Source organism: Thamnophis elegans, chromosome 1, assembly GCF_009769535.1.
Source record: "Thamnophis elegans isolate rThaEle1 chromosome 1, rThaEle1.pri, whole genome shotgun sequence".
In the NCBI taxonomy this organism is placed as follows: Eukaryota; Metazoa; Chordata; class Lepidosauria; order Squamata; family Colubridae; genus Thamnophis; species Thamnophis elegans.
The window spans coordinates 140,754,039-140,771,694 of record NC_045541.1 but is presented as its reverse complement, the minus strand read 5'-3'; the positions used below and the strand labels follow the sequence as shown (position 1 = coordinate 140,771,694).

The following is a 17,656-nucleotide window of genomic DNA, read 5'->3' as shown; positions in this document are numbered from 1 at the left end:
CTTTGCCATATCAAATCTTATTCTGAGATTTGTAGATCAGTATGTCAATATTTTCAGCAAATAAAGTGGCTGAAATTTCGTTCTCAAAAGCAATATCACAGAACAGATATATGGCCCAGCAGTTGGACAGGAGGGAATGTTCTGTAGTAGAACGAATCAAGCCATTTGGAGATGAACAGCTCACTGATACGAATGTGATGAGGCCCCCCTTTCATACACCTTATATTGCCTTTTGTTGGAATAAGAAGGAACATTTAAAGCACTTTTGGTCTGTTTCAACAGTAGTATTATATTGAAATGGACATTATGATGTTATGTTTCCTGCAAATGGTCAGTGAAGCAACTTCGTGCAGCAGCAAGCAGAACGTGTGCCTGAACTCAGAGTTTGGCAGCTGTCAATGCAGTTGAGCTATTCTATTCTGTAAGGAAGTCATTGGCTTTAAATCCAAGGAAAAGGGCAAGTGCTTCTTTTGAATACACAAATATTCAGGGCACAGGACAAAGTTTATCTCACAGAGATATGCTTTGCACTGTATAGGGGGAGGAAATTTGCAAAAATACTTCAGTAAATTACTGTGTAATAGACAAAGGAAGAACAATACTCTATATAGCCTGTTTCTTGATAGATTCAGAGCTATTAAAATATACTAGAGAACCCATGCCCTAATGGCATTGTTTCAGAGATATTACATTATCTTAGCAGAGCTTCAATCAGCAAGACAGGCAAAAACCAGTGGAAACAAAAACTGGTAGTTCCTGCCAACTTCTCCATTGAGTTTCCTTGTGGGAATCTGGAAGGGATGATCAGAAATCTTCCCTGTTCCTTTCCCTAAGCCTAACACAAACAGTTGTCAGCAGGCAGGTAAGTGGCTGCTCCTGGATGGCCACATGAGATCAGCAGCCACTGCACGAGAAACTGTGCAGTGAGGGAGCAAGGGATTGGGTGATTGGCTGGGAAACTCTCAAGGAATGTTGAAATGAAAGTTCCAATCTCAGTTGGTCACCAGGACCAAAGTTTTATTCTTCCAAATTTTTGGGCTCATGCTGGAGCCCATCATCAGGGAACCTTTCTCTCTCTCCAGAATATATGCACAGGGCAGTTCTATTTGCACATATTCTGGAGAGAGAGAATTTCCCTGATGAGCAGCTCAAGCACGAGCCCAGAGTTTAGAAGAATAAATATTTGGTCCCGCTGACCAAATCATACTGGATCCTGGAACATTATCCTGGGTCACGTTTATATACCGTCATTTACTGAAAATGAAAATCACATGACCGCAGCAACAGCCAATAGCACTGAAGCATCCACAACTTCCCCAAATTTCATTCCTTTGGTAATTGTGGGTCCCAGATTTTGGACATATTCTGTAACCCCTTTAAGGTAACTTGGTTCAGAAATTGTTATCCTATGACACACCGTTTCGCCCAGTTAAAGGTCATGGCAATGATTGGAGGTTAATATCTATCAAATCTTACCTTTAACTAGTCTACTTTTTTTCTTTTCTCAAGTAATGGAGACTTTATTCAAAGACTATTATTTGCACAAGAAAACATATAATGTCGTGTTGAATAGTGGCCAAATACATTCCTAGACAAGGTTTTCTTGGCCTGAACTGCTGAAGGATTTTTAAATTGATTATTTTGGCACCAGATATTACAATTGTGGAAAAACAAAAGACATACTAGATTTAGGTTTTTGAATTTCCATAAATGGTTAACAAATTGAAAGGCAATATTTTAAGTGTCTGGGTCAACAGAAGTTTTGAAATTTAGTCCTGTCTAAATCAGTTTTGTCATTGATAAAGTATTATATCAATTTCTGAATTTCGTCCTGTTTTAGAATAAATTGAGTTAGGCAGATACTTATTGATTAAATTAATTCACCTTGTAAGGTGCACTTACAGAATTGTATTATCTAAAATTTACAGGAGTCAACTTTAAATCTAAGTATTTTATTACTCTTTGTAGTTGTTAGTCGTGAAGTCATGCTCGATCCATCGCGACCTCATAGACAATGTTCCTCTAGGCCTTCCTGTCCTTTACCATTCCCCAGAGTCCATTTAAGCTCACACCAACTGTTTCAGTGATTCCATCCAGCCACCTCATTCTCTATTGTCTCTTTCTTCTTTTGCCCTCAATCTTTCCAAGTATTAGGCTCTTCTCCAGTGAGTCCTTCCTTCTCATTAGGTGGCCAAAGTATTTGAGTTTCATCTTCAGGATCTGGCCTTCTAAAGAGCAGTCGAGGTTGATCTCCTCTAGGACTGACCGGTTTGATCGCCTTGCAGTCCAAGGGACTTGCAGGAGTCTCCTCCAAAACTGTAGTTCAAAGGGGTCAATTCTTTGGCGCTCAGCCTTCCTTATGGTCCAACTTTCATAGCCATACATTGCGACTGGGAAAACCATAGCCTATACACACTTTTGTTGGCAGGGTGATTACTATTCTAGAGATGCATTATTTATACTGCTGCACTAGAGGTATTGTCAACTAGACTTGTTTGGAGCTCAGTTGGGACTCGACAGCTCCTTCATCTCTTTGATCATGTGTCACTTGACTTTTAGCAATGGCATGGATATATTTTCCCCCATGACAGCCTGTTCTTAATCTGGTCTTCCAATGACACACTTTTGCCACTATTTTAATAAATTGTTTATGAAATGCAGTATGTCACCCTTGACCACATTAGCTTTATAGTTATGGGTTTTATGATGGTCTTTTTTTAATGACTTTATTAGATCTGTGAACTTTTTATTCTATAATTTATGAGATTTTTAAAAAACCTCGCTCTTGCTTCATGCAGTTTTATTTAATGGTGCAAACATTTGAGAATCTATCTTTCTCAAATGACAATTCTCCACTAGATAGGGAATGGGTTATATCTAGTTGTGACATTGGGTAACATCTGGAAGAGATTGGAAGTGCACATGGAATGGGGAAAAAAGACAATTTCAACATCACTAATGTATTTAATCAGAATCATATTTTTTATGGAGGGAACTTAATTTCTCAATTTTAATTCATTTAACCGAAGCTGAATGGCTTTCATAATCTCACACCTTTAATGTATACCCTGCTGTTTGACAGAATCTGACAGATTCTAGACAGTGAAAAACACAGCACAAAAACAAATCTAAGATAATAAAAACGATTAATAGAAATTGAAAAACATGCTTGTATATGATAGCTTTTACTTATTCCTATTAGTGCATATCTCATTTTTAGAAATCTTTTTCCAGCTGAAGACTCAACTAATGCATCTCTTTTTGTTTATGTCTTACTTAATACAATAAATGTAACTTTTTTCTCTAGGTGCACTCAAACAAGAAATGTTGGAAGATGCGCAAAATAAATTAATGAACCTCATAAATAGTACTGAAGGAAAAGTAGATAAGTGAGTATTTGCTTTTCCACATTATATTTTACTTGTAGATGCAAATTCTTTAGTTTGAGAGCCAGCACAAGTTCATAAAAATAAAACCGAACTGATTTTTAAATGGTCTTTAAATATTATACACTATTAAATTCATTATTCAATATGTCCAATTAATTAAAGTGCTCTTAATGGGAGGGATGACAATAATTTAAAACAGGAAGAGAGATGACATTTTTCTTCAATGTAATATTTTATTAACAGGGAATAATTTAAAAAAACTAATTTAAATAGTTGAATTAGTTGAAGAAATAAAGCACTGCAAATTAAAAATTAGCTGTATTTTATTTCTGCAGTCTTGTGCTGGTGCTCAGAATAGAACTTTTGTAATTTCTGGCTTATCAATTGCATGTGCTAATCCTGTCATGATCTTTTAAGGATCATTCTTTTGGAAAGTTAGTTAGCATTAAATGTATTAGTTTAACTTTTTGTAATCTGGACCAGATTATTTGGAAATACTGTATGTTACTTTCTTCCGTAATGACTACTTTTACATAAACTTGATTAACTGACAAAAATCAAGCAGCAAAATAATTAGGTATCAATACTGGTACTCATGATTACATGATTACATGATTATTTTGCAATACCATAGTGCTGATGATGGTTGAGAAGGCACAGGGCACACATCATCACTTCTAGGCTATTGTGTTGCTACGTAATTTTCATATCAAATGTGATGTTTGTTACAAGTAAATATATGCAAAGCTCTGCATGGAAGTTCTTCATATTTTTCATGATAGCCATTAATTTTAGTGCAATTGGGATAAACTTGCATTTTTCTTCATATATTTTCCCTCAGGCTAATACATTATCAGTGGCACAGAAAATATGAATTAGAGTTAGTGTATAACGTGTATCAAATAGGCGACAGTATACAAGAATAGCATATGCACTGCTTCCGTTCTGTGCTTGACACAGAATAGGAGAACACATAATCTTTATCCTTCATTCCCTATCAGGGTCAAAATTGCTTTCAAACATATCCATGTTCTAATCTCTTATTTAGAAATCCTTTCCATTCCTCTTCTCTCCCCTCCTTTTAAACTGCCTCCACATTATAACTGATATTCCTTGTTATTTAAAAATAGCATTAGGAGAGATACACAATCATGGCAAAATACATATTGTATGCTTCCCCATCTTCTTTTCTCAGATTTAAGCCATTTGTTTTATTTTCATTTTAATAGAGTCTTGATGAGAAATCTTTTTATTGGGCATTTCCATACTCCAAAGAATAAGCGTCATGAGGTACTAAAGCTAATGGGAAGTATCCTAGGAATAAAAAAGGATGAACTGGAGGAGGTAATTTTTTTTTATCTCTCTGTGTTTTGTGTATTTAAATATCAACAATGTACTCTTATTCTTATTTAAATGCTGGGCTAAACTTGATGGATCTAGTGCCATACGTTGATTTAATTATTAGTGAGAAGAAAAAAAATCCTTTGAGACAAACGTTCTTCCACTTTCTAGCTATAGATTCTGATAAACATGGGAGAACAACAGTATTCCATATGGAAGAGTAGATTTTGCAATCTGAAGCAATGTAGTATTCCCATTCTTTAAGCATAAATTGTTTTTTCTTGTCAATAATGAAAAAGAAAAGTCTAATTCTCTACTTGAAAAATAGCCAATTTGTATTTTTCCTTTTGATTCAAATTGCTTTTTAGTTATTGACTGAAGATCACAAAGGTGTTACACAATGGGTAACTGGTTGGTTTGGTGGAAGAGCTGCTGAATCCAAAAGTGTCCCCAACACACCTCTCAGACCAAGCCAACAATCGATTTTCAACAGGGTAAGTGTGTTAAGTAATTCCTCTATAGAAAATGTAGAACATTTTATGCCGTAAAAGCTGATGTTTGAGCCATTACTCTTAGACTTTAAGGGTTGAAGCTCTACTTTTATATTTTTATTTTACATTTACATTGTTGATAAATTTTTGTTATATACAATTCATTCAGGATTTTGCTCCAGAACTTTCTTCTTAACGTCTGTTGATTTTTATTTTAAAAAAACACAAAGTGACAAAGATATTGTAATTAATGAAAATTCCAGCTGGTTCTGATTTTCTGTTCATAGGCTCTAGAATCATGTTGACCTAAGTTGAAATATTATTTCCATAACAATATCCTTTTAGAGTGGGTAACATTTATAGGTTAACTGAAAATCTGGCAACAGAATCAAGTATTGAATAGAGAGGGAATATCATAAACTCAGGTTACTTTCCTTTCAAGTAAATATACTGGTAGACAATTTGATAAATTAAGAATATTCTTTTGGGCATTGGCCTTCATATGATCCAGGAACTTGATTCCTAGGAATTAGCTACCAAGTTGTCAAAATTTTAATGAAGGTGTCAAATTCTTAAGCAACCCATCTTGAATTGATAAGTGAAACGCATAATGTCTTGTACTGAACTGTTTGCAGTACTTTAATTGGGATCATCTTTTCAGTCTTTCTCAGAACTGTTTGTGAAGTTCCTTGAAACAGAATCATGCCCAACTCTCCCCCCACCAAAACTTTCTCTTGATAACATGAAGCCTTTAGGAATGACAGGAAGTACTAGTTCTTCCAGCAATGTGGCAGGTAATGTCTCCCATTTTCATAAATGTTATATTACATTGAATTTTATAATATTATATTGGATTTTCAAGGCTGTATTTGTTTAAATGGTTGCAGAGCATAAGGTGAAAGGTGAGTAGATTTAGACATGCTAATATGGCAATTTTTAATACTCTATTACCTGCACTAAGTGTGATATGAGCTCATAGAAATTATAAATGAATTCATTAAAAATGAATTTTCTGATTTTTATTGTTATTACAGGATTATGAATTATGATCTGCATTTCAAAGGCAGCAAAATAATACATGGGGTATTGAATATAGTTTTAATGTGACATTAAAAGCTTGGTCCTGTAAAAAGAACATTGCTTGCTGCAGAGTTGCTAAAGTTTAGCACTTATGAATGTTGGCTTTAAATTACTGTAGTAAACTTGAAAGATTTCCAGTCTGAAACCTTATCTTGAAAGTTTGTATTTTCAGTCATTTATGTTTTATATTCCTTTTGTTCTCTTGTTGCTGTTAGTATAATAGTGAAAGTGCCCTGTTTTGCTTGGCGATCACCCAGTTTTCTTGTCTGGCTAAATCTTCGGAAAGACAAGTTCTATTCCAGGAATTGGATTGTTGCCTTTTAGAACCAGACATATACCCTCTATCCCTTAATTGTTTGGATAATGGATTGCTTTTTATATTAACAGTCGATTGACAGCCACAAATACATTTCTCATATCAATTTCTATGAATGAAAGATTTGTGACTGGTGTTTGTGAATTCTGTTTGTTTTAAAGAAAACAAAGTTTATGTTCAGATTCTTTAGAGAAAGCAAAGCTAAAGGCCTCAGTGGCAAACCTTTATACAAATGTATGAAGCTCTGAAGATGCTTCTTGGGTGAGAAGCAAAATGTCTTCAAAGAAAAGCCAAAAAGTCTAGTTGCCTCTTCAAAAAGCACAGTTGAGACAATAAATAAGTTGTTGCACTTTTTAGACTGGAAAATTGACTTGGTATTATTGGTAGGGCATTTGGACCAGAAAATGGACAAGGAGAATGCCACACACAAAAAAACCACCTCTGATTGTCTTGGATCTCTTAATGGCATTGTGTAATAAATAACTTTGACATGAAAATATTCCGATTCCAGAAACATAAATGACTAGTTTCAAAAAGACTAGACAAACGAGGATTCAGACAGAAGTCCAAAATTAAATTGTTGGCCACTGTAAGTCTCATGTTAACTATCAGTATCATTATACAATCAATTTTTTATCAATTTCATAGTAATAGAATCACCAGAAGCATTTAACATTAACTTTACATTTTTCATCAGGTTTCAGCATTACAAAATTACAATTCAATTTCATAGTTAAATTTTATACGATTATATTTTAAAAATGATATTTTTGTTGTTAATTCACTTTTCATTATTTATTATTTTCTGTACTTCATTTAGTTATAAGCTTCAAATACCTATAAAATAAAAGGTTTTTTTTTTACTTTATTATGATTTGCCTGCATATGTATATGAAATGTATATTGGTTTTGTCTCTCATATTTTTAGTGCTTGGAAAATCTTTAAAGGTGTTTCTTCTTTCTTCCAGGCTGTAAATTAATTTACTGTAAAATTTACAATTTACATGTCATTGTAGAGTTATTTCTTTATTTTTTGCATACCATTCTCAATATTCAAATGGAAATGTGAGATATAAACTAAATAAATAATAATGTGTTATTAATGTCTGCATATTAAATCTTTAGAAAGGATTAAATTGGTCTTGTGGTGGATAAAAGAACAGCATATGGAGTTGTAAACTGAAAACAAAACAGTTGTGAAGAATGTCTTGTGTGTTGTTGAATAATTAATTGTGTTACTGTGTTTTGTATTAAAGCAACAGGCTCAACCAGTCGAAGACCAGATATAAATCCATTCCTTGCGCCTCGATCAGCAGCAGTCCCATTCATCTCTCCAGCTAATCTTGGAACTAGCGGATCTGGGCATCTGCTTATGAAACCAATTTCAGATGCCTTGCCCACCTTCACCCCAATGCCAGTAGCACCTGATGCTAGTGCAGGTGCAGTTTTAAAAGACCTATTAAAGCAATAGACTTGGATGGATTGAAGAGAAAAGCACTTTAAACATACTATACTGTATTGATCACAAAGAGGCCTTTTGTAAAAAGTTGTTAATTTTCAATAACTTTAAGAGTAAAGCATTGTACAGGTAAAAACAAAAAAGTATTGGCTATCTAAATCTTTTATTCATAATTCTTCAACTATGCAACACCAGTTTCTACATACTGCTGTCAGTCTAATCACACTTTATCCCCCTTTCCCTTTCCTTTTCCTCAATAGGCATCTGCTGTTTGTGTTATTTTAATGTGTCCTTATGTATAAATCCAGTTCGATAGTGATAGAAATAGATGGTTTGGAAGACCCATCTGGTTTAGTAAAATACCACTGTAGCTATTCCCTCTCACACCTTAAGAGGGCCTGGAATGTTCAGGCAGGAACTATCTTCTGCTCTGTGTGACATCCCAATTCAGTCAGATTCTGATCTAATCTGGAGCAGAATTCTGTTAAATGAGGAATTGCATATTATCCAATTACAGTATCAATCTGGAATATTTTTGTGATCAGAATTAGATCAAAAGAAATTATAAAAGAATATGAATCAACTGATCAAGTGTATTTGGGGAGCATAAAATATTAAAAACAAGATAATGTCATCTCTGGATGGCTAAGTAATACTTGGCTGAGATAGAACATATACATTAGGAGGGGTTAGTTTTGTCTTCATTCTCTCTCTGTCTCTCTCTTTCAGTCTTTGTCTCTTTTTCTCTGACCCCACTCTCTCTCTCAAACACACACACACCATTCTTGAACTCTGATATAACTGGTTGTAAAAAAAGAATGCTTTCTTAAAATTCTGCAAGAACTAGAAATGCCATTATTTTTTGTGCAAAATGCTTTTGAATTCTTATTTATGAGTTGCCCTTTCCAAATGGACATTAAGAGCATTAAGGAGATTGTGGACATTTTTCTGTTTTCTGCTGACCATATTTAGTGGTTGACCACTATTTAGAAACCTGATATGTAAATTCCTGGTGTAAGAATGTTTAACATAAAGTACTGTAATGACTTAAAATGTATATTTAAGAGATAATCATTTATATTCGTAAGTTTCAGTGAGAATTTAAGTATGAATATATGTATAAAGCTGCAATGAGGGATGATGCTTAATCCAAATATGTAAATAAGCCCAAATAAGAACAAATAGATTTCTGCAAAACTATCTGTACAGATTTGTTCTTTTCCTTTTGGAGAAATTATTTGAGACCCAACACATTTTTACAAAGTGTTTTTTTCCCATAAAACTATGGCATTATTCTTATGATTAGGATTAAATGAAAATTTTACATCAAATCCAGTTAGTTATTCTTGCTGTCGAATGGCTATCAGCTGAAGAGAAGTATCCCTCCCCCTTCCCCCAAATCCCTCATGTTTCAAAATATATAATGGTGGAGTAAATAGGACTGGTGGATGATAGAACAAGGGGAAGGAAGTAGAAAATAATGTTATGTTGAATGAACAAAAGTTATTTAATAAAACTTGGATTTGGGGTAGATGGGTTTTTTGAATTTGGAGCCTTGTTTTCTGCCATGCTTATTTTCTTCTCTGTTGTTTGAATTGTTATTTAAATATAAAGTGAATCATGAAAATGTAGTTAGATGCATCCAAATGCTTTAGATGTTCCCAAATGCATGGGGAAAGCGTTTTGCTTCTATTTAGAATTCCACATCCTTACAAATTTGCCAGTCTTGCAAAAGTGACCATTAATAATTTTCATTTTTTAAACTTTCATTTTCAGAATTTTTCATTGGTTCTAGTTTTTTATACATTGGAAGGGGATGTTTTATTCCAAACAGAAAGTCAAGAATGAATTGTGGCTTAGGAACTTTATATCAATTTCTGAAAAGTTAATTCTCAATATCAATTCATAAGCAATTTTTACTATCTCTTTACTATATGTTATATATCTATATTCTTTTGCATATATTTTATATCAAAGTTTTTAGCATAAGGCCCAGATTGTTTATTGCTTATGAATCTAACAGATGGTACCTAAGAACAAGTAGAAGCTGCATTTGTATACTAGTTCTTTTAATAAGAATTCTATACATTTCATATTTACACATTGCAAATACATAAATATGGCTACAAGTTCAGGTTGTTGGGATATCAGCATTCCTATTTAATCTTTAAATAAAACTCATAAACCTTAGCATTGTCAAGAGGGAGATGAAGCCTTCTCTACAATAGTCCAAAAATTAATTCACAGAATTTATAAGATAACAAATGATTTATGAGATTGAAATATTTATTTTTTTGCATGCAATTTAGTGCATGCAGTCCTTTATTACATATAGTCCAACCTGTTGCCCAACAGCTTATAAGAAAACATTATTTAGAAGCCTTAAATGAAAATACTAAAATAAGATCATGGTTATATTAAAAATAAATTTTCATGTCCTTTCCTGAAATAATGTTTTTTATCATAACACAGGACTTGGTATCATTAGATCAGATCTTTGCAATCCTAGTTCTAGTATTTTCATTTTCCTTTAAAGACATTCTAGATATGCAAACTTATGTCTGATTGTGGCTTAACACTGCTACAAAATAATGTTCATTCTAATTGAAAATGAAACAGATGGATGACTTCTGGATTCATATCTGTGAGTATTAAAATACCTATCCATATATAAATATTTGGATTTAAATTTAGGTGCATATCCATAGGGAATGTATGTGTAGTAATACATAAATATATCTCATGAGTGGCACTTTATAATTATGGTAATACATGCAGATATACACATGATTACATAGGTGGTTTCAGTGAATTTTGTTTTTTGTTAACAATAACATTAAAAACAGTTTAGGAACTTAATCTAAAAGGCAGACAGATGATTTTAGGAAAGTAATACCACAGGGCTGTAGTGTACATCCATATTTGAAATTTGACAATGATAAATTGTTTTTCATTAATGATTAATTTACAGACATTTGTTTATAAAGTCACTTCTTGCAGTTGCTGTAAATTACAAATGTTTTAAATAAAACTGTTTAAAAATAATAATGTTTTAAATTTAAAAAATAGGGCAAATTTTCCTTTTCATTATGCCTAACTATCTTAACTATCAGTTTTACTTACTTTGTATTAGTTGGATAGTTTGTCACTCTATCGGTTTTCCTAATACTCCATCATTCATACAGAACAAATATCCTTGTTTGAAAGTGTCCTGAGTGACTGGAAGGGCTGAGGATGGGTCCAAAATACTAATCTTTTATAAAAATATGAAATTGCTTGAAAGCAAAATAACTAAGATTCACATTGGAGGAGGTTTGAGGTTAATATTTCTAAAATAACAGAATAAAATAATTATTTGCTCATGTACTTTCAACATTCTTATACAGTACCATCAAAAATATGTTGTTGAGTTCTCTATTATTTAGTATTAATTTGTTGTTGTTGTTTAGCTGCTACATATTAAATTAATTGCACTTATCTACATTTAAAGAAAGATGCCATGTTTTGGCTAGGTAGATGTCATTTTATAACTTTTCAAAGTCAATGTTACGAATACAGCATAAGACATTGGTAGTAAATGGTACTCAGTCCAGTGGCAATGTTCCCTCTAATTTTTTTTCAGTGTGTGCGGAAAAGTATAGTATTTGAGCAGCACATTTTCATGCCTGAGCACCTGAATTTTTTTCACAGATGTTTCACAGAGCAATTGATTTATAGGATCCGAATTGGAATGGAGAAAAATGGTTTTGTGCGTGAGTGTGTGTGTTTGTGTGTGTGTGTGTGTGTTTGAGTGAGCGAGGGATCCAGTAAGGGAACTGCGCTTATTTAGGAAAGAATGTAAATTATTGCAAACATGATCAATCAAAGATAAGTATGGGGACAGGTTGGGCAGTAGAGAGAAAGTGATAAAAGAGTGGGAGAGAGGAAGAAAAAAAGAGGGAAGAGAGACAGAAGAGAGACAGAAAGAGACAGAGAAGGACAGAGAAAGTGACAGAAGAGTGGGAAAGAAGGAGAGAGAAGAGAGACAAAGAGAAAGAGGGTGAAAGAGACAGAAAGAGACAAAGAGGAGAGAGAAGGGAGAAGGAAAAAGTGACAGAAGAATGGAAAAGAGGGAGAGAGAAAGAGAAGAGAGACAAAGAGAAAGAGGATGAGAGAGACAGAGAAAGAAGAGAGGAAGAGGAAGAGAGAACATCTCATTTCAACCCTGAGGTGCAAATATTCTCTTTGATTGGTAATTTTTTTTGTCCATTTACTATCCAATACTCTCATTTCTCCTTAAATTTATCAAGAATTCCCTTCTTTTTATTGAATTTATTACAATACCATGAGAACAACTTTTTCAGCATAGCTTTACAGCTATTTAAAATATATAGTAATTTAGGTCAGGTTTTCAGAACATTAGTCTATTTATAAGTCACTAAGTGCAAAGAAACAGATTCAGAAAGTTGGCTTCCCTTTTTGTAATTGCCTATTGTCTGCTTAATTTTCTACCTACATTTTTGATAACTGATATTCACGTTGACCCAAAAAGCCCATCATAGAAATAAACGCTCCCTATGAACTTTGTTGGGTTTCCATGGAATGAAGTTTGATCTTTTTCTCAACCATACAGTAGCATATTCTTTCTAAGGAGGATATAATCAAGATAGTCCATAATTGCCTATCAATCTAACAGTATGGCGATTGACAATCTCTTTATATTTCAACTCTAACTCTTTCAGTCTTAAAGGTTTGGTGAGGAGAAATCCAAAAATTCTTTTAAAGAGGAAAAAAATGCTTGCACAATTGCACCCATTGAGACATGTATATATACACAACACACAGAGAAACAAACTTAACAAAGTGCTAAATCTGCCCACCAACTAACTAACTCTCTCTCTCTCTCCCTCCCTCTCTCTCTCTCTCTCTCTCTCTCTCTCTCTCTCTCTCTCTCTCTCTCTCTCTCTTAAAGAGAGGGAGAGAAAGAGAGAGAGAGAGAGAATCCCTCCTTCCTTCAGCCCAACACTCTTGCTGGCCTCCTGGACGAATGAGAGGGACTGCAGAGGGTCTCCTCGAGTCTAGGGCAGCGAGTCATTCGATGGGAAAGTTGCCTCTTGGAAGGAATGACCCAGATTGGCTCTCGCTTCATCTCTCCTGCTTTGTGTCTCCTGCCTCTTTGCTTCTCCATTCAGTCTTTGTTTTTTTTATTATTATTATTTATTTTATTTTATTTTATCAATTTCATATATACATTCACAATTATATGATCTCATAACTTATTAATAATATGTATTTATAACAATTTTTCCCTACTGTTAACAATATACTTGAAGATTGCTTTTTTAACATCCCATAGATCCATCTTATCTTACAACGGTCCTACTTCTTCTTCCCTCCCTCCCTCTTTCCTTCCCTTGTTTCTTCTCTCCTACTTCCCTTCCTTCCCTCCCTCCTTCCCCTTCCCCTTCCCTCCTTCTCTCCTTCCCTCCTTCCTTCCCTCATTCCCTCCTCTTTTCTCCTTCTCTCCTTCCTTTCCCCCTTCCTTTCCTCCTTCCTTCCCCCCTTCCTTCTCTCCTACATTCCCTCCTTCCTTCCCTCCTTTCTTCTCTCCTTCTCTTCTTCCTTCCCTCCTTCCTTCCCTCCTTTCTTCTCTCCTTCTTCCTTCCCTCCTTGCTTCCCTCCCTCCTTCCCTCCTTCCTACCCCCCTTTCTTCTCTTTCTTCTCTCCTTCCTTCCTTCCTCCTCTCCTTTCCCTTCTCTCTTTCCCCTTCCTCCCCTTTCCCCTTCCCCTCTTCTTCCCATTCCTCCCCTCTTTCCTACTCTTACATTCCCTCCCATTCTTTCTCTGCCTTTCCCTTTCTCCTATTCCTCTCCTTTCTCCTCTCCTTCCTATCTTTCCTTCTACTACTCCCTCCATCCACTCTATCCGTTGTTGTGTTTACATATTCTTCTCTTCAGGGGATGACCTGGTTCTCTTTTCCCCCCCCCCCTTATTTGAAAGTTATATAAAAAAAGGCAAGATTTACAAAATACAAGATACAAAAATAGATAAAGCTCTTTACATATTTTCATCTCCCATTGCTTATCTCGCCTTACCTAGTATGAAACTAGGTTGCTAATTCCATGCAGGTAGTTATAACGGATTACCTATCAGCTTTTCAAGTTTTTCCAACGTTGTGGTCTAATGGTGTTACTCAACGGTGAATTCTCACCTCTAATACATTTCTACTCTCATTTGTCCCTCTGTCTTTGTGTATTGTTTATTTGAGTTGTTGCTTAGATCATTTTAAGTTAGTCAACTATCTCCTTTTATATCTGAATCCTCACTGTCTCATCAAGCCATTTGTACAATTTCTCCCAGACTTTGTAAAAGTCCGTGTCTTCTTTATCGTTAATCCGCATTGTCAATCTGTTCATTTCTGCTAATTCTAAGATTTTGTTCATCACCATTGTGCTAGTGGGGGCATTTTCACTCTTCCAGCACTGCGCGTAAGCGATCCTTGCCACCGTCAAGATGTGGACGAGAAGGTATTGATTGGTTTTACATATTTTTTGATCTGTTATCCCTAATAGAAACATTTCCGGCTTAAGACTTAATTTAATTGACATGATTTCATTCAGCCATCTTAGGGTTCGCTTCCAATATGTCTTAGCCACCGGACACGTCCACCGCATGTGGTAGTACGTGCCCAGCGTTGTTTTGCATTTCCAGCATTTGGCCGATAATTTTGAGGAAATTTTTGCCAGTCTTGTCGGAGGGAGATGCCAGTGGTAGAACATTTTGTATATATTTTCTTTATAGGCTGTCGACTTCGTTAATTTCAGGTTCCACTCCCATACCCTTTCCCAGTCATCCAGGTCAATTGTGTGGCCGATATTCTGGGCCCAGGTTACCATGACTTCTTTCACTCTTTCTGCTTCCATTTTTCGGATCAGCAAGCAGTTATATATTTTCGAGATTAATTTCTCGTCTGGTCCTATTAAGATTTTATTCAATTCCTGGTCCTTGTCCTGAAAGCCAAATTGTGCTAGATCTGATTTGTATTTATTTTGTATTTGAAAGTATGGCCACCAATCAATATTTATTCCCATTTCAGCCAAATTTTCCCTGGAATTTAGTCTATTTTGGTCATCTAACAGCTGTTTGTAAATAACATTTTTGTCAAAATTTATCAAATTTGGGTATATCAGGGCTTCCGTCGGGGATATCCATTTGGGTAGTTGGATATAGAATTTCCTTCTAATTTCCAGCCAATCCTTAATCAGTACCCCTCTTAAATGGTGTCTTCTAAAATAATTGTGGACTTTATTTCCCTCACACCATAAGTAATTGTGCCAGTCTTTGGGCGGCAGATCGAAAGCGGAAGCTCACGCTCTCCCTCACTCCCTCCCTCCCCTCCTCCTCCTCCCTCCCTTCCTCTCTCTCTCAATCAAATGGCAAATCCGAGCAGCCACTGCTGGGAGCCGGCCCGGTCCCATGCCTTCTCCCAACCCCCGCACCCCTTCTCTCAGCTACTTTCTGCCGTGATTGCTGTCTCCAGGCTGGCTCTTCCCTCGTGGAAAGCGTCTCACAAAAACCACTGGGCGGCAGTTGGAAACTGCTGCGCGGTGTTTTGTTGCCACGTGCGCGGCCGCTCATCCGCGCACCTTAGAGGGAACAGTGACACACACACACACACACATACACACTCACGCACAAAACCATTTTTCTCCATTCCAATTCGGATCCTATAAATCAATTGCTCTGTGAAACATCTGTGAAAAAAATTCAGGTGCTCAGGCATGAAAATGTGCTGCTCAAATACTATACTTTTCCGCACACACTGAAAAAAAATTAGAGGGAACATTGTTCAGTAATCTTCTCTTTTTTATTTATATCCCCTTTCTAACCAATCATAAAAAATTAGGGAAGCTCTTCTGTGGAATGAAACCAGGCCCATGGCAAGGAATCAAGGTTTAATGCAGTGTTTGTTAGACAAGAAATGCTGGTGGGACTCTTTCCAGAGACCCCTGAGAGAAACTCCTCTCTACAAAGGGAGGCATTGTTATTGGTTGCTCGCTGAAAGGCGAGAGAGACTGTATGAGAACAGATGGTGTAAACCAAACATATTCATAGATAAAGGATCTGAAGTTATTACAGGTAATAGAGCCAAGGTTACTTTCTGCACGAAAACAAAGTTCTCCGCCCGTTCAAAGTCTGCGGATCTGTGGCGACACAGTAATAAAAGTTTGTTTTGCATGGTAATAAAAGGCGCAATAGATGGAGAGAATTGGCAGGTGCTTATCTTCCGTTCTTCTGAGACTAGTAGCTACAGTGTTCTAACCAGATCTTTGGGGGTGCGGTGCATGTCTGCTGCAGTAATCTAACCTGGAGGATCGTGAGACTGGAGCTGGGACTCTCACTCAAGGACAGTGGGACCAGTGGTGGGTTGCCAATTTTCTTACTACCAGTTCAGACGCGCTCCCGCACTCGCTCGTGTTCAACGCTCTTGCCACCGCTACTACTAGTTTGCCTGATCCGGGCTGAACTAGCAGCAACCCACCTCTGACTCAGTCCCTTGGAGAATTCCTAGTTATTTCTATTCATACGTAACAAAGAGACAATATTGGGAATGAAGATGTGACAACTGAAGTATAGCCTCTTAACAATGTCACTATTATTGTAATTCTCATGCTTAAATAACAATGAATCTACCAAATAATTGGTACATTCATTCAATATGCTATCCAATAGTCCATGATTTACAAATTATTCTGGCTGGATTAATGCCTTACACTAAGCCACAAACAAAGCAGTTTGGTTTTGTATGTTGTGTGAACCTAGTCAAATTCAAAAGTGGGGAGATGAAGAAGAAATCAGTTATCCACCAAGGATAGAAAACCTCAAAGTTTCCTTCCAAACTTATGATTCTATGGTAATGATCCGAAAATCAGGAGAGCTTGGAATTATAGCCACTTTCCCTTCAGGTAATAAACACTGGTCTGCACTTATTCCAAGAATCAAGACAAACTTACTGTGGATTATTTATTTATTTATTGAATTGTTGAATTATATTGCCACCTATTCACCCATGGCAACTCAAGGCAGCTTAGAGAATATATTGCCATAATATATTACAGTATTTATACTTACAGAAATTATACTGTGCATGTGGCTTATAAGTGTGCTTTAAAAGTTGAGATCATTTGAATGTATTACAAAACAGTTGCACTAAGCAGCTGAGATCCAACTGGTGGTGTCATTCATTGTTTACTTTATTGTTTGGAATTATTCGTATGACAATGTTAGTATTACCTAACATTGCCTATTTATATTTGGCATCTTCCTTGTTTTTGTTACTTTACTGAAAGATTATCAATATAAAAAAACTAACTGAAGATGACCTCTGTGGCAGAGGTCATCTAGAACTCTAGCAGTAAAAGAACAAAGGATAAAAATATATCTATAAATATAATCCAAATAGAGTATAGAAATGGTAAGTATTTGACTGCTTTTTCAGGTAAAATGAATATTTAAAAAATTCAAAACAAAGAATTTCTCAAAATTCATTTTAAGATAGAATTATAGTAAAATTCAATTAATGAATCTATTTATGTCTTCA

General features: G+C 35.4%; 1 protein-coding gene across 2 annotated transcripts in view; it reads left to right on the top strand.

Annotated features, from left to right (window-relative positions):
• Positions 1-10,327, top strand: part of TRIP11 (thyroid hormone receptor interactor 11) — a 44,304-nt gene extending 33,977 nt beyond the window's left edge. Inside the window, exons 16-20 of one of the 2 annotated variants that reach the window (XM_032233187.1) lie at positions 3,308-3,389; positions 4,619-4,733; positions 5,099-5,224; positions 5,883-6,015; positions 7,880-10,327. In XM_032233187.1, coding sequence (XP_032089078.1) covers positions 3,308-3,389; positions 4,619-4,733; positions 5,099-5,224; positions 5,883-6,015; positions 7,880-8,088 — 665 coding nt within the window. In that variant the 3' untranslated portion in view covers positions 8,089-10,327. Of the gene's footprint in view, positions 1-3,307; positions 3,390-4,618; positions 4,734-5,098; positions 5,225-5,882; positions 6,016-7,873 lie in introns of both variants that reach the window. The other variant, XM_032233180.1, reaches the window with a different exon arrangement.
• The last annotated feature ends 7,329 nt before the right edge of the window (positions 10,328-17,656 follow it).